The sequence below is a fragment of the Macrobrachium nipponense genome, chromosome 1 (assembly GCF_015104395.2).
Source record: "Macrobrachium nipponense isolate FS-2020 chromosome 1, ASM1510439v2, whole genome shotgun sequence".
Lineage (NCBI taxonomy): Eukaryota > Metazoa > Arthropoda > Malacostraca > Decapoda > Palaemonidae > Macrobrachium > Macrobrachium nipponense.
Window position 1 is genome coordinate 128,927,549 of NC_087200.1, and position 23,550 is coordinate 128,951,098.

Genomic DNA, 23,550 nt, shown 5'->3' on the forward strand with positions numbered 1-23,550 from the left:
ATATATATATATATATATATATATATATATATATATATATATATATATATATGTCTATATTCTAAGTGATTCTGCATAAATTTACAATTATCTAAATGAGCTAATGAGAAACGCTAAAAAGATTATCAGTCATTGAGCAAAACATTAATATATGCATCAGTCGTCTGTCAAAATACATCGTATGCGTGAACAACTTGTAAACAACCAAAGGCTATACACAATCCAAATTTAAAATGAAGGCAATTTCCATACAAAAATGCAATAACAAAGTAATCATAAAGCCCAGGACCCACATAATGCCCAATACCGAAATGGCGGAAGTTTCTGATATTACATTGATCGTGTCAAGACTTGGAGAATAGAAGCGCCGATAAAAGTCTACGGCGTCTGATCGCCACTTTTACGGTATGATCTTGTATCCTATTTCTTGCCTTCAACAACCATGCTCTGTTATAATCGATGACACAGACAAACGTCTATTACGTTATAGACTTTATATATATATATATATATATATATATATATAGATAATATATATATATATATATATATACACATATAAATATATATATACATATAAAAGAGAGAGAGAGAGAGACAATAACGTGTGCTGACAAATTTTCACCTACAAAAATAGTTATTAGATACCGATGGTGCTCTTCTCGTATCAACAAAAACAGCAACAAATAATATTACACAATCCTCAAACGGTATCAAGATTTTGTATTGCAGGAAAATACAGTCCCGGTCATGATTTTTTGCAGCACTGAAAAAAATGCTGCTGACCGAGACTTTCCAGATTAAAAATAACAGAATTTTTAAAGAGCATTAAATAAATAAATAAATAAATAAAGTTGTATGGTACCTAATGAAATAGCCCTCTGAGTGACTAACGAAAAAAATGGGCCAAACTTTGCGCCTAAAATAAATAAAAATCTGTAGCTGCAGAGAATGTCTTTTAAGGCATGGGATTATAAGAGGAAGTAAAACATTATATATAGATATCTCGTCAAAAGATCCATGTTCCTACAATTTTGATTGGTTTTAAAAATTAAAGGTGGTGCACCTTTTCCCTACTTATGGATGGGAAATGAAGGTAGCTTGGTGCTGTCTTCGAGAAGGTACGTGACGTCCTTAGGATAAGGACCTCCCGCCTCAATTATATTACTGTTATTTTTCAAGAGATTGGTACAACTGCATTAAAACACTCTTCGTAAAATAGATAAGGGAACGCTGATACAGGCAGAAAAAGAAGACTCAAATGTCAAGTTTAGTCAATACAGCCCCATATTAATCAAAGGGTCTTCGTGTAGCCGGAGGAGCTGATAAAAAGCCTGCGGTTTTTTCGTTTATGTTGAGGCGCAAAACATAGCAAGAAAATACTTGTTTCCTAAAGGTAGCTGCCTAGTCAACTGAATGAGAACCTGACAGTAAACAAAAAAAAAAAAAAAATAAATAAATAAAGACTGACCAATGACGGAAGAATCGTTCTACTCACAATAACAGGTTACACTGGTCCAAAATCCAGCACTGGGACAAAGAAAAGCGATAAACATATTCGTTTATTCGGTCCTGGCTCTTACAAATACTGCTGTGAACTGAAAGGGTGATCACGAATATGGGTACAAAAGAGGTAGAAATCAGATAACATTACAAAACAGCAAACTTATCCGCTTTCAAATTGTACTGTTCTTGGTTTGCTTCAAATCTCTTGGCGTTTGAAAATTATGAAATAAAGGAAACTAAGGACTCATCTATTTTAAGCACAAAAAATAATCCCTAGAAGATTCTATGATTACTGCAACAGCCTTGAGGAAAACATACAATTTAGAAAAGGCACTATTCAGTACCATTATTGATACGGATGTCAAAGACCTCTACCTGTTAAAGGCAAAAAAGAAGTTTCTTGCATTTTATTTCTAAAAAGAAAAGACCAAGGGCAGTCATTCCAGACTTCAATGTATCTAAATGACAAAGGCTATATACAGTAAGTGATACAGTAAATGAAGCGATTAGGAATGGATCGATCACTAGAAAACAGCTAAGGACTTTTATATGAATTTTGCATTTTAACCCAACCCCGCCTCCCCCTTCTGATTTTTATGTTGTTACAAATGTCATTTTCAAAACTAATTTTCATTTTTCTGTAAAGTCGTGTAACTCCAAATATCGCAAGTATTTCATTTCTGGTCAAATCAGTTGTTCTTAATTTATAGTATAGTTGGTAATATGCTGGTCTCGTAATCTTGCGGCCCGACGTCCGCCTCCCGTCAGGGACGATAAGTGAAGCTCTCTACCAGTGGTTACCACCATGAGTGACGTCATGGTGGGGAGTTGGGGTTATCTGGCTGACGTCTGCCCGAGAAGCAATAGCTTGGGACTGAAACTAACGACTTTGACTTGTATTGAAAATTTTACATTTTGAAATAAACAATAAAGGAGTCCGGCCTTAAAGGTTGCGTTCATTCCTTGTGTTGGTGTCGTGATCATACTGCCATGGAAAATAAACGAAGTAATTCATTTAAATAGAACATAAATGGAGAGAATAATGAAATAGCAAACAGGAGCAAGAAATTTTAGTAGGATAACGTCGAGTATTAAAAGATACAACTCATGAATTACCGTAGTTCTTAAGGGTAGGAACACGTATCTGGCAAAGTATGAACTCGCCGTCACAAAAGTTACCTCTAGTAAACAATCGCACCGGAAATAATATAACAAGAAAAGCAAAGGAAGGCGGAATAGAGACCAAAAAAAGAAATGAGGAAGAAATGGGGCTACAAGTGATACAGGAGTTACGCTCCATTTGACTTGTATTTGAATTCATGAAAACTGCGATGAATTAAACATCAAATATTTCGCAGTAATGTGGCCCATGAACATTTTATGGATATTTAAGGCAAGAAATACTTTGCAACGTCTCTCCATCCGATTACTTAATTACCAATGCAAATGCAACCATGCGTAAGACACGAAAAACAAAGATTTATTATGCTCATTAGTTCACTTTGTTAAACACGCAGTAATAAAAAACTAAGCGAAGAAAGATCATATTACGGTTTCAAGTACACGCCATACAATCGTACGGTGCGGCTTCCGCACCCACATGTGTGTGTGTGCGTGTGTATTTACGTGCGCGTTCAAGTTCGTCTTTTCAAATATGGCCCAGTATGTGAGCGTATCGCTACATAAAGAAGTAAAGACGCACGTTGGTGAAGCGGAATGAGCAGATGGCCGGAATTCAAAACGAATGTATCATACATTAATACCCAAGTCGTCAATGTGATTATTTCGCCTTTACCATCAGTCAAATCATTCATTCAGGCCTTGTAATGCTGAGCCAATATAACTCACCATTAATCAAACTCATATCCGCACAAAGTTTCAATTAATGGGGCAATATATCTAATTATGAGCTCGTAAAAAACCAGTTTTCAAAACTGAAGTTCCTTTTTATATCGCTGTCGAAAGAAATATAATAAACAAGTGAATCACTCTGCGGCTTTTTTATAATAAATAATTTTAAGAATAATGTAAAGAAAGCACTGTCAATAATCAGCATCACATGAATTAACCGAAGTGACGTTTCCTGCAATCTTCATGACAAGAATTTGAAAATACGAGAACGACTGCATAATAACCTCTAAAGATCAAGACGATAAAACTGACTAATGTAGAATGGAAAACATAATAATGACCCACAGAAAATATGACGCATAAAAATGAGTAAAAGTCTTACATCATATCCAAGAAGGGAAAGAATGACATGAATGTATTACATTATACATATATAAATATATATATAAATATATATATATAGTATATATATATATATATATATATATATATATATATATATATATATATATATAGTATATTAGTATATAATGCATATATAACATATATACCGGGTGTTGCAAAATCGGAGCCCCCCCCCCCCCCCCCGCTTCAACAGAAACAAATGGAAAGTTATGAAATCTTCTGTTTTAGCCTATCTCCAAGTACATTATCTTAAGTTTCTATTAAGCTATTTTTCATTTTACATTTCTTGTATTTTCAGACTGAGTGACGGAGTTAGATACAGCCATGGCTAACGACTCGGAGGAAATCAGATGGCTATAACCTTTAGAGAGGCCAGGGATGCTGGCGTATCCTTCATTTCACGTTCCTGGATAGCTAAATACATTAAAAGACCTGAATCCTTTGTTGAAAGAAACTGGAAAAAAAAATCCATATGACTGTCATCACGAAAAGAGTGAGAATCTTGGAAGGCCTGAAGCCCTTTCTCAGATGTCAAAAGACATCGTAGCTGAGGCAGTGGGTAGACCAAGAAAGTCTTTACGTAAATTGGCGCTTGAACTAGAAACAAAAAGGGGAAAGCAGAGAAGTTATAGTGCTGTATATCGTGAGTTGAAAAAATCTAGTATCACCATTTCATGTTATCAGCAAGCCCAACATCACTCAGCAACAGAGAGAAGACCGTGCACAGTTTTCTGGTTCATTTCTTAAAGATTGGGATGAAGCTGACTTTCTCCATGGTGCCGCATCAGATGAATTCTTCATTTACACAGTCAGGAAGCCAAATCATAAAAATGACATCATTTGGGATGCAAAGTTGGATGATATCAGCGATAACGTCCGCTAATTTCCTTTCCTCAAAGATCCTGAAAATGTGCTATCTGTTGAAGAAGTCACATTTTTGCATGATAAGGCACAATGTTTCAACGCTCTTCAGACACAGGAGTTGCTTCAAAACAGTGGTATCGATTTCTTCCCGTTAAGTGAATTTCCAGGTAGTTCCCTGACCTTAATGTGTGTGAAAACATTGGTAGTATCTTAAAGGATCGTGTTGAAGCACGCACAGTGAACTATGATGGTATACCAAGCCTCGACGACCTGCGAAGAGAGGTGACTGAGGTGCTCAGGGAAATGGAGTTTGAGTCTCAGCTTTTCTGCGATTTGCTGAAATCATACCCCGCAAGAATGCAGGATGTGGTACAGGCAGATGGAGGTCACACAAAATGTTAAATACTCAGAGAGAAACAAAAATATATACCTGTTCTAATTACTTTTGTTTTAGTCCATATCAATTTTAGTTTATGCTGTAGAGGGGGAGGCTCTAATTTCGAAACACCCTGTATACACACACACACACACACACACACACACACACACACACACACACACATATATATATATATATAATATATATATATATATATATATATATATATATATATATATACAATAAATGGTCGTTACATAAAATAAAGAACGAATAACGGAATACGCAGGTAAGAACCAATCAAAATGCAATCAAAATCTCGTGCTTTTTTAAACACAGAATAAAATGTATTAGTGTATGATTTATAGTCTTTTACAATAGTGTTTATTCATCCCAACAAAGTAAAAGGAAAAAATAATGACCGTGCGGCGCTGAAACTACAAATGATCAGTCAGTCATCGGCAGTTTTAAAAATAAATTTCTTCTCTCACCTCCGCTAAAAAAATTAAATATGAAACATTGATAAAACAAAAAGAACATGCAAGTAACAACAGTATGAATAATTTATCATTTCATCAATCACATCTGTATTATGCATACACACATAATTATATATATATATATATATATATATATATATATATATATATATATATATGAATTTTATCACGTCACCGTGATTCATATAATTGCATTAGGCCACAAATGTCCCTTAATATCTAATCGCTCTACCACTGAATTAATATATTTTCAGATATGTCAATCGAACGGGATTTTTTTTTGAGTGAGGAAGCCTTGTGGGCAAAAAGCGTCACTGTACGTCCTGATTTGTTAATTCAGTGGTTCGAGCCCATGAGCCGACGAATTTCTTATCAACTAAAAAAAAATTCTCCATCGGTTTTATATATATATATATATATATATATATATATATATATATATATATATATATATATATATATATATCATATAATGTTTGTATATTTATAATTAAACAACAGTATGTTTTAACGTACATGAATTCACTTAAATATAGGGATGAGATGAATAAACAAAAATACACGATGGACAGTAATGCCTCTCTTCCTGTTGTTTCCCAGCATAAGAGGAAATACCAAGCGAACAGAGGCCAAGTTCCTGTAACCTACAATTAAGATTTCGACCTTGCAGCGCGTGAATATTTGGCATTCTCCTGCCTCCGCTGCAACCTGGGCAATTTACAATCCATGACTTGGGGAACAAGAACGTGGCAACCAACAGAAGGCCTTACGGTGTCGAGTTCATTAATAATCAGCGCGAAATGACTTCATGATTTTATGCTGTCGTTTCAGTGCGGACCAGCTGTTCATCCTCGGGGCCACTCCCAACCCCCACCCCCACACGTCAACGTTAAAAAGAGGTGCAAAATACGTAAATGATAATTACAACAAATTTTAATTATCGGTGGTAGGAATATTTGCAAAGCCTAACGGTTGACAACGTTTTCACATTCAAATGTACAAGGAGTTCATAATAATAACAATAATAGTAGAAATAAGGCTGCGTGTCCGTATGGCCGTTGAACCCCTCATCAGGTATCAGTCAGAAATACAAAGGAAGATTTCGTTGGAATCGTCACAAAGTTAGGAGCTTGATAATATGTTTCCCGACCCGATTTGGACTCTCTGAAGCCATCAAAGCGCAATAGTCAAGATGATTACAATTGAAAAGATGAAAAGTACAATACAGTTTCAGGAAGGTATCTACTTTTTTCAAGCTGCGTCATGAATGCGATCATTCCAAGATGAGTAATAATATTAAATCATTTTTCATAACGCATGGTCCGTGTTCTTCATAAATTTGCGAACATAAAATTGTTTTGCAAAATGATAAATGTTCTTTTCGCTTCGCTGAGAGAGAGAGAGAGAGAGAGAGAGAGAGAGAGAGAGAGAGAGAGAGAGAGAGAGAGAGAGAGAGAGAGAGAGATTGTATCTTCATATCTGATTGCATGCTCCCGTTATGTGATATACCTAAGAGACATTCCCAAGATGGAAGCTGAAGAATATGAAGTCTAAATACTAATATTATTCTGAACCCAGTGGGGTCTTATTTTCAATACAAATTCACAAAGTTACTGTTTGACCACAGGGTTAACATTTGCTTGCTGGTAACAAAAGTAAACGAGTGCTACTGATCATTTTGAATATTTCAGACTGAACTCTTAACAAAGTTTATTTTATCATTATTATTATCACTGTAAATTATTGCACAAAAACCTAGAAGGGGGTGGTAATATTTATCCACAGATAAAGAGAGAAATTTTGAAAAATAAGACCACCTTGCACGGCAACATGAAAATTGAAGATGAATGAAGCACATAGGACAATTAATATTACCAGGAAATCTATATTGAAAAAAATGTCAAAGGTGCTGAATTTTAGGGTAAAAATAATAACAAAAGGTAAAGGTATATAACTGCTAAAAAATTTAATGAAGTATTTTGTTTACTTCTGAAATGTTCAGACCTGAGAATTTGTTCGACAGAAGAATAAACTGTCCACCGAATACCAAGTTAAGGCAAGAAATAAGAAATTATAAAAAACATGATAGATTACCTTTATAAAGGAACCATGTAAATAACTGAGTCAAGAAAAAAACAATACAATTTTACATTTCATTTATTTTAGGGGAAACTTTTAACGAACACAGTTTTTAGAAAAAAAAAAAAATGTCCATTTTGGGTCCGTAGCATTAAATTCCTTGACATTATTTTGAAACTCTTACCATCCCAGACAAACAGATAAATAAGTAATTAATGACAATAAAATATATGAGTGTGATAAATCAGTCCCACTGGCTTTGTGTCGTTTATGTATGTACATACCACCTTCCTGGAAATTATACGAACGAGCTTTATTACTTACAAAGGATAGAAACTAACGACTGGGAAGCCTTAATCGTTGATAAAGGAAGCACAAGAAGAGGCCTCCACGTATATGAGGTCACAGAAAAGTAAAAGTATATTTGGAAAGACAACAGAACTAAATGATATGCTGTTCATTAATTCGCAATAATAATAATAATAATATGCTGGAAGAAGACCTTAATTAATACAGGTATTATTGAAAATAATAGCTATTTCACCTGCGTTTATTTTGTATAGAAGTTTCTCTATCCTTCTTATTACTGACTTCTCTTCTGTACTCAAGTTGGCTATTAAAACGCCAAATGGGGGATTCATGTCAAAAACGTGGTATTTGTCAAATTGAATGTATTTACAAAATGCAGTACAAATTGGATTTTAAGCCTAAACGACAAAAGATACTAAATGACTCGTTCTGGATTCTTCTTCCTCAGGGGCGTCTCTCTCTCTCTCTCTCTCTCTCTCTCTCTCTCCTCTCTCTCTCTCTCTCTCTCTCTTGCAAAGTTTCGTCCTTAAACCCAGAAAGACTTCGTCAGGCAGGTATTGTGGGACTGAAGTTCTTGCGGGAGTCTTACGGTGTATATAGTTGTTGCACAGAATGGGGTCCTAAGCGACGAATTCTGATTGGCTAACTTATTATTATTATTATTATTATTATTATTATTATTATTATTATTATTATTATTATTATTATTATTATTATGAAATTTCATCCAGATCCACCACACCAGAGAAACTTATTTGAAATTCACTATACACGTTAACAGTTTTATAGAATTCTCTAACGAGAAATGGGAGACGAATACCTGCAGAAAGAGGTCAGCCATACATTTACAAATACGAGGAAAAGCATTAAAAGTATTAAATAATAACATTTAGACGGGACACAAATACCAGGAACACAAGTCAACTTCGACAAACGATTCTATGGCCAAGTCCTGCTAAATAAAATAAGACAAAAAGGGGAGAAACGTAAATAATGGAAAATGAAAACAGTACGAGATATTTCACGGAAACAGAAAAGCACGTTGGTCAAGGAGAGTTGGGCAATAAACCTACATTGGAGACAATAGGAAAAGCCATTGCTGAAACTTACACTGTGCATTTTCGTGTTTATGAGTGTTTTTTTTTTTTCATCAACAAATAGGCTAGCTTCGAGTTTCTTTTCATACTGTCGTAAATCAAGCGAGTTTAAATGCCGCTGCAAGTTTTAGTCTATAAAAAATCTCTTATTTAACTCATATTTTCTTCTTATGTATTTTGTCTCACAAGATAAATCAGGTTTTCTTTAGTAAAGACGCTCCACCAATTAGGCTTCGCGACTTGATAGAAATTTATTTTGAAAGACAACATTTTACCCTTTTTTATTAGACACTTTAAAAATACCGAAATCCTTTTCATTCATGTATTTGAACGTATAATAAATAAAATACACTATTCTAAAAAAAAAAATAGCAAAAGATATCCCCCTCCTCCATAAAAAGGAAAAAAAATTGCAACTCCTCGATTTAGTGTTCTTCGAATATTGATAGTCTCTCTCTCTCTCTCTCTCTCTCTCTCCTTTAATGAAGCGTTTGTTATGAGATCTGAGGTTAATAAAAAAATTGCTCACGATATTTTTAGAAGGTGGAGCCGACAACCTCTAGATGGATATATTTCAAAGACCCGTGCAACTCTTTGCTTGCGTTCCGGACATTCTCATGAATGTGAAGGTCATCAAGGCTCCCACTCTCTTTATTCTCATGCTTTACCGAATTCATTTACATTTAGCTCACTAGTTTTTCTGCCAATTTGAAGAGCAATATATTTAAGAGCCAATTCACCGAGGAAACTTAATAGAAAAAAAAAATAATAAGAATTCAATCTCTATCTACAAGCTTGATTTCTTGAGATTCTCGGGGCGCTCCAATAGCTTTGTTCTGGCGCATTATCCAGGACTATCGGCGGTTAACTAATCTAAATTGATCTTGCTGTTGCGCATCTAATTTATTCACGAATGGGCTGAGGCACTGCACCATATTAGGCGTTGACAGTCTTAGGCTGTCCACATCAGCCTCCCTCCCCCACCATGTCAATTTGACCGAGTGGTTGCTGGATTAACAAGCAGCGTTGCGTTTGGAGTGTCTAGGCCTATAAAATTCCTCCACTCATTCATAAAAAAAAAATTAACGCAGTATTTAACAATGCCTGATATTAACTGGTATGCTTTGAGTTTATATTGAGTCATATACATATCGTTTTCATGCAGGCGTATCGGTACGCATTTATGTATGTATTATGTATATGTGCAACAGCAATTTTATATATATATATATATATATATATATATATATATATATATATATATGTGTGTGTGTGTGTGTGTGTGTGTGTGTGTGTGTGTGTGTGCACTAAAATTGTAAAACGAAATTGAATAACATCCAAATCCTAGTTTCGTCAGATTGCAATGACACAGGACACTGAAAAATCTCCAGCGTCTTCTGACATTACCTCTCTCTATCTCTCTCTCTCTTCTCTCTCTCTCTCTCTCTCTCTCTCTCTCTCTCTCTCTCTCTCTCTCTCTCTCTCTCTCTCAGTCCTTGAGAAGTCCGACGTCCGTCCCTCCATCCTTCAACCAATCATGAAGCCAGTTAGAGTCCAGGGCAAGAAGGAGAGATGTGTAAGCAAGTAGCGAAGAATATATGCAAATATCCCCTTGATATGTAAGCACTGATTTACACCTGCTTTACATATAAATTAAACTTCGTGGTGGGAGTCAAGGTGATAGAAGGAGGGGTCGGGGACTTTGTGTTTCTTATAAGGACTTGATGAAGGCAAGTCACACCAACAGAGCATTCAGCGGTCTTTGGAGACAGCAGCAACATCATCATCGTTATCAACATCTTTCTCGGACGTATTTGATGTCCCTCCGAGACAGCATCGGCATTATCTTGACGAACGTCCCCTTGGAAAGCGCGCTGGTTACCTTGTTCTTATCAATATTGTAACCAAAGGTATTCTAGGGCCTTCTGAGACATCACCGGTATCATGACCTACAGCTTTATTAGAGGGATTCACAACACTCAAAAGGAAAATTGAAAATGCAGACATTGTAATGATGATTACCATTACATTGGACACACTCGGCAAACACAAAGATCGCTTCTACCACTCACCTCATATCCTAAAAGTTTTCTCTCATTAAAATATTTTCATCCTACATCTTTTATTAACTTTACTATTATAGGTAACACAGACCATATTTTGCGTCCTTGTGTGTGTGTGTGTGTATGAGAGAGAGAGAGAGAGAGAGAGAGAGAGAGAGAGAGAGAGAGAGAGATTAATAGCCATCCAAGCGGCCTTGAGAGAGAGAGAGAGAGAGAGAGAGAGAGAGAGAGAGAGAGAGCACTCCAAGCGTCCTTGTGTGAGAGAGAGAGAGAGAGAGAGAGAGAGAGAGCACTCCGAGTGTCCTCTCGTTGTTGAATATTTCCGCTGCTGTTCTCCTTTTTCCCTCCGATTTGTTTCCCGAATCAAAGCCGACAGTCGATGAGGGCCCACGCTGTATATTAAGGGAGCAAAACTCATTACCCCTTGACGCTTCATTACAAATAACGTTCTTACACATTTCTTTCTCCTTATCAAATACTTAATTGTTGTATCTATTGGCTTCCATCGTCTATAATTTATTCTTTTTCTTTTTTAAACTAGGAAGACTTGTTTTAGAAAAACGCAGAATAACCATAGTAATAGAAAACACCTGATACGCTAATTATTATCTGTTGTTGATCTGATTGTACCTGGCCATTTTCTAAAGTGCTGACTATTATTATTATTATTATTATTATTATTATTATTATTATTATTATTATTATTATTCAGATGATGTGCCCTATTCATCTGGAACAAGCTAAATACATGCGTGCAAACAAACACACGTGACAAATTTCAAAAAGGTAAAGGTAAAATGAAAGGGGAATTTCACTACAAGCGAAATGATTCAAATCTGTACATGAGAAGAGCTCCTATACAGATCTTATGGAGAGATAGATAAAAAAAAGGCGAAGTACCTTCATGCCTTGTATCTTTTTTTTTTCTTTTTTTTCCCTCCAGGTCTTCCGTTTGACTTCATCACTTTTCTGAGAAAACCCAGTTGCTGAGAGTGCTAATCTCGATATGAGGTTCGGCAAGAGACTGCCTCTGAAAAGAGAGAGAGAGAGAGAGAGAGAGAGAGAGAGATCTGTTCGGCAAGACCTTGAAAAAAGAGCGATTGCGAGTTGCTTTATACAACACACACACAAAAGATGGATGAATAGTTAAGAAAATAATAATTAAAACCTAATAAATTTGAAAAAAAATATTTGATTTAAATTATAAGCAAGACAAAATTTACAATGTCGGTTCCTAATTCTACCAACATTCATGGAAAAACAGTGCCCAAAAGTAAAAACAATAAAACCACGCAGTACATAAAAGTATTATTGTATACGCGTAAATTTCTAGACGCACACTGTCAAAAAACGCAGCAAGAAGAAGAAAAAACGAAAACGCAGTTAAATCTTCGGTCGTTCTCCCATTTCCACCTTCATCTTTAGCGCGCACTTTTTTACCCCAACTTTCCTCGCTTTGAGTAGCATAGCAATGAAGGGATCACCCATTGTAAGGTACGTTTGCTGCGGTGCCCTTGGGTGACGCTTCGCCTCAGGGCGTTTGATACCGATGAAGGGGAAGGAGAAAAAAAAAAAGAATGGGGAGAACGGAAAAAAGTTAATTGAAGGAAACCGCGTGGCTCGATTTATGGGGGAAGTGTTTGCTAAGACACCCATTCGACAGTTCGCCTATGGTTCCAACCAACCAAAAATAGACAATCTCTCTCTCTCTCTCTCTCTCTCTCTCTCTCTCTCTCTCTCTCTCTCTCTCTCTCTCTCTCTCTATATATATATATATATATATATATATATATATATATATATATATATATATATATATATGTGTGTGTGTGTGTGTGTGTGTGTGTGTGTGTGTGTGTGTGTGTGTATTACTTTCTTTCTTCTTTCTTTTTACAATATGCCGTTTTCCTTTATGAATGCGAAGGCGTTAGATAGGCACAACCTTCCGGCGATTCAGGAAGTCTTTAGGGGTGAGGTGGCTACCCACAATATCCTTTTCCTTGAACCCTAAAAACTTCTAGTTTCCATTTACAGCTACGCGGACGGGTGGGTAATAAGCTGGGAGTTAATCCACGAACCTATCAAATGTGAGCCGGCTGCATAATCGGTCTCCCCCGGCGGTTCCCGATGCATACACTTATACATACACATATAGTAAGATTACACAATGAAATAGCATTGCACGGCTCCTGGTGCTGCTATTACTAATAATTATGTAATCACTTATTATAAAAATATAATAGTAATTATAATAGTAACAATGAAAAGAGCACCAGTAACAACAACCGAAAAGATAATGATAATTATAATGACAAATGTAGACATGATAAGAAAAGATTAAATGAAGCCTTAGCTATAAACCTTATCATTTTATAGTTAAATCTTACTCTAAAGAATCAAACCAAAAGCAAGTCCGGCAACAAAACACTAAAAAATTTATGAATAACCAAACCAATGAAATACTATTCGGAAACTCTGATAAAATTAGTCCCTATTGTGTTCCATGCAAAGACAAGAGCCACCCAAGGGCTTCATTTTATTACCACTAGGTGACTCTCTCTCTCTCTTCTCTCTCTCTCTCTCTCTCTCTCTCTCTCTCAAGCAGAAAACTTACCGGCACAGAAGTTTAGAGGAGGCTTTACTTTTGCCTTACCTGTTGCTCAGAAGCTAATATGGTTCTAGGTCTGATATGACGCAAGAATTCAGGATTGTTAAAGGGCACACAGTCTCATAAAATCTAACGTTTTCAAGGCCTGATATGATCAGGGAAACCAGATACGTTTAAAGAATTAAATTGGTGCAAGGCCTTGAAAGATAAGTCCAAGATTGCCTAAAGGCCTGACATGGTCAAAGAAACCAAGGTTATTGCATAGGTCTTACATGTTCTGGGTTAATCATAGAATCAGAGATTTACAAATGCCTTAGGGTTTGACATGCTCACAGAACCCGATATGCTAAATAAATCAGAGCACACTTGACCAAATTTTAAATAATCTATACTTTGTATTCGTTATGAATATGTACCGCAAACGATAAGAAGTCTGTAGGTTAATGTTCCGTAATTTCTTTAAAAGCAACACCCACTCCATATCATTATACCCAGCAGCATCATATATCGCACTGCAATCTTCCAAGATTTTCTTGTGGTCGTTTGTTCACTGTTGTTCGAATGTTTTATTTATTTAAATCACTACATGCTTGACTACCAAGGCACTAAAGTAATGACTTTTAGAAAACAACAAATCAGAATATATATCATATCTCTCTCTCTCTCTCTCTCTCTCTCTCTCTCTCTCTCTCAAACAGGAAGAATATATATAAGTAGGAAGACACAAAGAAGTCTGAAGAAAACATTGAGCACGAAGAATGAAGTTGAACATGATGACTATCACCTAACCTTACACACACACACACACACACGGAGGATATCAATTGGTTCACCATAAAAACAGGTTATTTCCCAGTACATAGCGGTCTTCAACCGCATACGACAATGCCTTATTTGTATATCTTTAAATAAATAAAAACAAGAAAAACAACAACAACGCAGCAGCAAAAAGATTCCCTAATGCTAGTTCAATGAAAGCAACAAGATCCGCGCCAAGAACATCAAAACCAACAGAATGTAACGCAAAGGAAACATCCACAACGGTTTCAACCTCCATTCAGCGTCCTCACATAAAAAAAAATAATACATTGAACTTTCACTACCAATGAAAACACCTACGAGACCAACATCACCATTACTATCCATTTAACACTGAATGACAATAAAATTGTTATCAAAATCAGCATCTAATAAGACAACAGTAACAACAAAAATAAAAGCAAAATCAGCCTTTATAACCTTTCACCGACAGTGAAACTAACAAATGTTACTTCCATTTATAAAAGACAACGTCAAGGAAAACATCAACGACAACGCCATCATCCACAAAACATCAAAAGGCGATACATCATCATCGTTCACACAACATCCGCTGAAAACGTAAACAGTAACAACAACTTCAGCAACGACAACGACAACGACAACAACGACGACGACGACGACGGGGACGAGCGAGAGCAGCAGCAGAGCATCAAGCACTAAACGCAGCACCATCCATATATGTTGACATTCCGCTGTGCAACAAAAGCAGACGAGTCATCAAGTGGGGCGCTGCTGCTTGCCCCGGCTCTGAAGTTAATAGTTTTTTAATGCGATCTTATCTCCTTTGATATGAAACCCATTCTCTTTCGGTAATTTGCTGGAGATAAGGCGCCCTGTTTTCAGTAGATAATTAATATGCATCTTGACCTGGAATCTCAAGATTTTCATGCATTTAATGCTGAATCTAAGAGAGAGAGAAGAAGAAGAAGAGAGAGTGAGAGAGAGAGAGAAAGAGAAGCAATTAACCGTCAATCATCCATTTTAGCTAAAATCTTCTACCGCAAACTCAAAAGCAATTTCCTTTCTGGGCGTTTTCTAACAGGTAGAATCCACATCTCTTTAACTTTAATAGAAGAGTTTCTGTATTAGGGATTAAGCGTCGTTGCCCGATGTCAATTTTAATTGAAGCAATGTCTGAGACGCCTCCGGCCTCTGCGTAATTTTGCACTTAAGTGATGTCTTGCAATCTGTGCATTCGCCAGAGATTCTCAACACAAGGAGGATTTCACTTTGAATTCAGATTCCAGACAGTGAATACCCAGCTCCACTCGTCTACCCATCAATCCGAAAATTCTACAAAGTTTTGTTTTCAAAACCACCGACGGTGTATCAAGGTTTATGTATGATTATTGGATATGAATTCATATCATAGCAATCTGTTATAAAAAATGTTTCCAAAGACATCGAACTTCTTAAAATACTTTTATATATATTATATATATAGATATATATTAATATATATATTATATATATATATATATATATATGAATATTTATCACATCACCGTGATTCATATAAATCATTCGAGCTACAAATGTCCTTTAATATCTAATTCGCTCTACCCTCGGAATTGATATATTTTCATATATGTACCGAGGGGGAATTTTTAGTTGATAATAATTTCGTACCCCCATGGGATCGAACCACCGTCCAGTTGAACGGGGAACGAAATCATGATCGGACAGTGACGTTACCGAAACGGCTATCAAGAGATATCGATTCTGACGAGATCGGCGTTGATTTGAAATGGTCAGAATCGATATAAACCTTTGCCTCTCTTGATAGCCGTTTCGGTAGCCTCCCTGTCCGATCCTGATTTCGTTCCCCGTCCAACTGGACGGTGGTTCGATCCCATGGGGGTACGAAATTATTATCAACTAAAATACCCCCTCGGTACATATATGAAAATATATCAATTCGAGGTAGAGCGAATTAGATATTAAAGGACATTTGTAGCTCGAATGATATATATATATATATATATATATATATATATATATATATATATATATATATATATATACATATATATATATGCGAAAACTAATTATAAAATGAACGATTACTGTAATTACCATAAATTCGTTCAATACAGTTTTCATATAAACAGCATGGTTTAAAAACCCAGAATGGAATTCTTTCCCTCTTTGTCACACACAAGCAGTTCATGCGTCCCTTTAATGCCATGTAGCCAACCACCACTAGCAACAGCATCACCTTAACCCGTCTAACAGCCAGCAATTATGGCAATTATCTCGTATCTCCCCGATATAATTTTCAAGACGGGATTCGCCGGTGCTTTACTATGCATGTTCACTGCCCTCTAGGCGACGGTAGGAGAAAACGAACCCTCTTGCAAGAAAGAGGTCTTTCTCTTCTCTCTCCCGAAAAGATTTTTCCTTCTTGTGCCTTTCAATGAAACGGGATTCTTGCCCTTTAGTATGCCAGAGTTTCTTTGAAGTTTTCTTGCACAAAAGGGCCGGGCTATCGGTCCATTAGCTCCACTTTCAGTTTAACATCCTCGACCTTTCTTTATCAATTCAAGCCTGTGCTAGAGCGAGCCATCTGATGGCCAGTCCCGTCGGCCTTCCCACAAAAAACAGTCGAGATTGTCAGTAAATAATCTCGGTGAAAACACTTTAACGACAGAAATGTTTATAAGGTACATTTCATGTTGCATTTCCCTTAATTTGGCGACTTAAGAGTTTCAATGACCGTTGTGATTTGACACCATTGACAAACAACAACCCGTTCGAATTAAAAAAAAAATGAAATACCCATTTTCAGTAATGTTCAGCATGTTGGTATACTTTAACGGGTATATATGCTTGATGGTGGATTATGAATAATATTATTTCCTATATAAATACATAAAAAAAATCAAGAAAGAAAATGAAATTACTGATTGACAGGCATGACATCACTGCATCATTACACTATAGTGGCCCGTAACTACACTTGTCATAATGGGGATTTGGTCATTAATATGGAAACCGGACAGCTCTTACCCAAGCAATATTTATTGAACTTTATTGCTAAAATAAAATGGGGAAACCAATAATTAGAGACTTATGATGCAAGTTTACTTAATGATCTATCATCCCCTGGGATTTTGAGAAACATTACTTCAGGTTAATCATATTACTAATGAAGTAGTAGGACATATCACTTAATTTCCAGAAAGAAAGTCCTCTGCAAATAAAATTCTCTGCAACTTCGTGAAAAAGCCAACTTCGATTATAGTACATGTCCAAATATCACCCGAACATTACAGGCAATCGCATTTCCACTGGGATGGAACAAATAACCATGCAATAAACTCACTCTCTCTCTCTCTCTCTCTCTCTCTCTCTCTCTCTCTCTATCTCTCTCTCTCTCTCTCTCTCTCTCTCTCTCTCAGATGTAGGTACGGTGTTACTGTTACTCAACAAGTTATAAAACAGAACTCAAAACTAACGGCAATAGTTTACATAATGGAAACCGTTAAGACTGAGCATCCAAATGCTTTACAAGAATCCCCACGAAGCTTATGGGATGCATAAGAATACTTCGTCGTTCAGTCCTTTGATAAAATGAATTAATGTGAACTCCGAAATACGTCAGAATAAAGATATCGCCAAGAATTATTAACTTGTTAACCAAAAAGCCCGCACTGATATTGGTATATTTTATGGAAAATTAACCTTTTTCAATTCATAAAGAAATCAAATTACACGTAAAAGTTAATTTTATTTCTCTCTCACTCCATACAGGGTTCATAGTTAAACTTCCGATATAATTTTCATTTGCTAAAGAAATGCTACTTAATAAAACAGGCTAGATCACGTGGCGAAGTCAAAAGAGTGACTAAATTCTTCTTGCAAGTCAAAGCAAGTTATCAACTTCGGTTCACTGCATACTTTTTAAATAGCTATTCTACTTAAATTCGTCTGTTTTTGCGCAACTTATATTGCCTGTTTGTTTTCATAGCCCTCCAAATCTTCAAATGCCAGACTTTTCAATTGTCAGTATAAATTTCTCAAACTAAATTACACAGCATATAAATAAAAATGTGGAAATACAAGTAATTATACAATACATAATACATATGTGCATGCATACACTACATACCCACAAGACGTTCTATGAATATAATGATATAAACTGAACTACATTAAGAACAGAAAGACCACTTCAATCAAGAATAGCAATTGCCAGAAGTATGGTCAGAGGGCAAAGAGGATGCCACACATAATCAGGAGAAAAACCAAGAAATAAGGATGACAGACACACTTACCTATGAGAGAGTTGTGACCAGGGACTCCCAGGCAGGCTGTCAGGAGGAAAAGAGAAAAGGGTGCACAGTCAGATGAGGTCGTACAGGTGCAATAGAGCTAAAACTTAAGAGCTAAAAGAATACCAACAAAAATACCATATCACCTTTTCTACAAGATGCAAATAAAACTCTATCTCATCTACGTACATTATAAAAACTAAAACACCCATAATGACTTCTTTCAGGTTGAGAATTATTAAGATTAGATGAAGGAGTAAAAGATAAATTCTCGCAGTTGATCTTCAGTCTAATTTCTAATTCATAAAAATATCTAAACTGGATAATCTTTTTGTTGCTTAATAAGCATCAATGCTTAAACATATGACTTCCATCCCAAAAATGTATTTAATTTTTTGATAGAGCTTTGTTTAGTTCCACTTTATAAAACTCCATTTTTAAAAGGCCAGCTTCCGAAAATTCACTTGGATTTCTAGGGGAACATTTTGTGAGGTCCGGTACCGAAAAGACTGTCTTCAGCTTATCAAATATTAAAGGAACAGATCCTTATTTAGACTGAAATCGACGAGAGAGAGAGAGAGAGAGAGAGAGAGAGAGAGAGAGAGAGAGAGAGAGAGAGAGAGAGAGAGGCCTTGATGTCTGTAAAAAAATATTTCCTTGTACTAATTGTGCACAATATAGAAAACATAGCGTTAACCACCAAAATTTGACTTAAACGAAGGAAAATGCAAGAATTATTGTCAATGCAATAAAAATAGAATTTGGAGAGTGCGTTTGTGTAACTATAAAGTATATACAGTACTTTTTCGTCACTATTACTACAATATTTAAGATCTACGTGCTTTAATAACTATACCAGACTTACTTACTACATAATATTGTTGTCATATTAAGTTGGCCTTATGCCAGCTCTGACTTTTATTCGTTTCAGCATCCCATTTATTATGAATTTAAGAGAGGATATGATGATCCTTTATCTTGGACTATATAAATAAAAGTAGGCAGCTTAAGCATAAGTCACACAAGTAACAAGCAAGAAATTCAGTTAGTAACGGATATGTGATGAAATGCGCAATATGAGTTTTCTTGGGAATAATATATATGAAAAATAAATTCTCATAAGCTGTTTGGCAGGTTTGAACAAATATCAGTTTGTTATAATAATGACAATTACAAAGAATCTCAGTGCTGAGAAATTTACTTTCATGTACAATAAGACGTGTATAGCTGTTCGTATTACTCTGTAACAAAGTAAAAATAAGTATGCATTTGACCATATACATGGTCAAATGCATACTTTTACATTCACATGGTCAAATGCATACTTTTACATTCACAGGTAAAACCATATACATGGTTTTACATGTGAATGTAAAACCATAAAAACACACATTCATGATGACAGGATATTTAGATAATTACTAATCAATAGTCCCAAGTTGCTACATATCATACATATCATTCTTTGAAAGAAAACAATTACGTCAGATAATTAATATTCTAAAGACATCCTTACTAATAAAATAAAACAGGCTTAATCTGTGAATGTTTTACTACTTTTTCTATCATTATCATGGTCAATATTCATTCTACATTTATATGATTTTATTTACTTGTATAAGAACCTAAAAAAATAGTATATACCTTATATACTTCCCATCATTTTTTAGTGCATTTCTTTCTCACTATGACAGAATCTGCTGCTTCGTTATATCTGTCAATATTTTATTGCAGATACACTACTTTGACTATCACAACAGTTTTTTAATTTAATTAATCACTTTGCCAACATCCAAAGCGATATTCAATCCTCTTCCATCTTTTCGGAAGTGAAAAGTAAATCTCATACTTATACTCTATTTTTTTCCATCTGTCCATCCGCCTGTGGTGTTTTTGTATGGTAACACTGCGTCCCGGGCTTTAGATAGTTACATTCAGCTTACATTCAACGATTATAATAATATCCTATTTCGAATATTAACGGTGTAATTCTCATACAGTAAATTATTAAAACACTTTTCAGTTGCAAATGTACACCCAGATATCCTTTTATTTACCTAAAACTTACACATAGTGTAACTATCTAAAGCCCGGGACGCAGTGTTACCATACAAAAACACCACAGGCGGATGGACAGATGAAAAAAACAGAGTATAGCCAATCTCCCTATATATATATTATATATATATATATATAGATATATATATTATATAGATATATATATATATATATATTATATATATATATATATATATATATAGTATATTTACTACATATACATATATATATCTATCTATATATGTACCTATCTATAGATATATATATATATATATATATATATATATATATTATATATTATATATATATATATATATATATATATATATATATATATATATATATATAATATATATCATGTTTTAAGAGAATCAGTCATTTTCTTCTGGAGGAAGGTCAAGCGGGACATTTCGACAACAACTCTATTTGTACTTTAAATAATACAATTGATAATTACTGAAGTGAAAATCAGCTATTCAGTCACACAAATCAACCATGAAGTATAACTGGTCTTAATTTGATGCTCATACATACTGTCCACAACGAGAGAGAGAGAGAGAGAGAGAGAGAGAGAGAGAGAGAGAGAGAGAGAGAGAGAAACTAGCCAACAAGTTTCGAAACGGTCGGTAGACTATAATAGCCGGTTATATATTGCACCAATTACATTATACTGCACACTAAGGCTAATGGTTTCGCTGCATAATGCCAACAATCGGTTAACGTGGCAAGAGCTGTCACGGAAAAAATAGTGATAGAATTGTTGGCTCCACCAACGCTTGAGGATGCGTACATACACCATTTATCCCCAGATGAGCGCTTGGGCTGGGCTTTGTGCCACATTCCTAGTCGAGAAAGGAAAAAAAAAAAAACCTGTGAGATTTTCGTCTGGTCTCTTTACTGCTAACGAACTAAACGTTCCTCCCTTAAAGACCACTTATTCCCTTTTCTGGAAACTCGTCCCATCTCCACGATGACGAGCAACCGAAGCTGAAATTTTCATGAAAGATAAAGCTTCTCTTCTACTTGTTTATTTCATGATCAGGGCCATCACGGGCCCTGGGAATAATAACACACCATCGTGGGAAGCGACCCGTGGCGTCATCTGTGGGCTGGAATGCTACCCACCCATAATAAGGCGATCCAATAAGGTTCCATCAATGAAATTTGATGCTAATAAGATCATGGGCGTTGGGTCCTGGACGTGAGATATTGCGGCTCTTACCTTGGAAACATTACAGAAATGGACTTCAAACGCATCAAAAAGGCCAAGGAGAGAATTATTCGCCCAATGGGATATCTGTTCCAAAAATAGACCGAGTAAAAAATTTCTAAATGTAACACAACGGAGTCTACCAATGTCAAACTAACACCCAAAAATTAAACTACACAGACATGACAAAGTTTTATTTGACCCTAACTGTTCTAGCACTCCTTAACATTTCTACAAGTTTTCACTAACTGGTAATGAAAAACAAAATACATAGGCTTTCTTTCTGTGTGTGTGTGTGTGTGTGTGGTGGAGAGAGAGAGAGAGAGAGAGAGAGAGAGAGAGAGAGAGAGAGAGAGTTGTGAATATAAAAGTGGTACTTTTTTTTCTTTTTTTTTTTACGTTCTGCAAACAGCTTCCTAGGTATAATTTTCACTTTCAAAACATGGTAAGATTCATAGTGACCTAAGAACTGTAGACATTTCTTATGAAGGAGACCATAATAGACAAGATTAAAATCTGTCTTGTTATAAGGTTTACCTTCTGCATTTTAATTTTCCTCATCATCTTCACTTCCATTTACCGATGAATTTTTCTCCGTTCTCTTGTTTCCCAATATTACTTTGTCATTTTTATATTTCCTATCATTAGTTCTGGGCTGGGTAAAGGCATGTTTTCATGTCCAAACGGCCTAAACATGGAAAATATAAAAAAAAAAATTAATAAAGCACGAAAATATATGTAAACCCTGACTTCTCATTTAGAGAATCTGTACCATTAGATAATAAAAGACCTTTAATGTCTGATTTAGTATTCTTTCGTGACAACTGCACGGAAAGAGAGAGAGAGAGAGAGAGAGAGAGAGAGAGAGAGAGAGAGAGAGGGTGGGGGGGAGGTGGAGGCGTGTTAGGTATTAACGATTAATTAATTGATCTCATCTTTTCTTTCACCGGGTGATGTAATGAGGTGCAATTTACCCCTCCGCGTTACCGTGTATCGGGCTTCGAGATGCCCCGGGATCCTAATACGGTTCTCGGATACATTACTCCAACAAATCACCCTCTTAAGACTTTACGGTCTATTAAAGTCAAAAATATTCATCTCCATCGGAGCGCGGACATCCTTGGCCCCCATCCCTCTCGTAACCCTCCCTCGCTGCTTGTAAGCCTTGTAAATTTTTGCTCTATCTCTCTTTGCTTTGTATTATCATTCTGACCTGCCACTTTCTCTTGCAAGTCCTATTTTCAATTATTTTTTTTCTTTCTTCAGCCTACTACTTTCCATCACCAACCACTTCAGTTTGTCCACTATCACCCGTATCCCATGCTAAACTGTCGTTAGTAGTTCACCTATCGAAATCTCTCAGTTTTTCATCTACTGACCTTCCTTTCAATACAATTCACACAAACTATCGTGTACCCCTTGTAATATAATAATCTACAATAAACAGCTCATCAACTACATATGCATAAACTGACATATGTATATAAGCACCTATCATGAAAACACTTCAAACGTACAAGTGACC

At 35.7% G+C, this 23,550-nt stretch overlaps 1 protein-coding gene across 5 annotated transcripts in view; it reads right to left on the reverse strand.

Moving 5' to 3' along the window:
- Positions 1-23,550, reverse strand: part of LOC135219625 (protein trachealess-like) — a 1,405,277-nt gene that overhangs the window by 346,946 nt on the left and 1,034,781 nt on the right. For all 5 annotated transcript variants that reach the window (XM_064256544.1, XM_064256547.1, XM_064256543.1 and 2 more), the window contains exon 3: positions 18,761-18,796. In XM_064256544.1, coding sequence (XP_064112614.1) covers positions 18,761-18,796 — 36 coding nt within the window. The remainder of the gene's footprint in view (positions 1-18,760; positions 18,797-23,550) is intronic.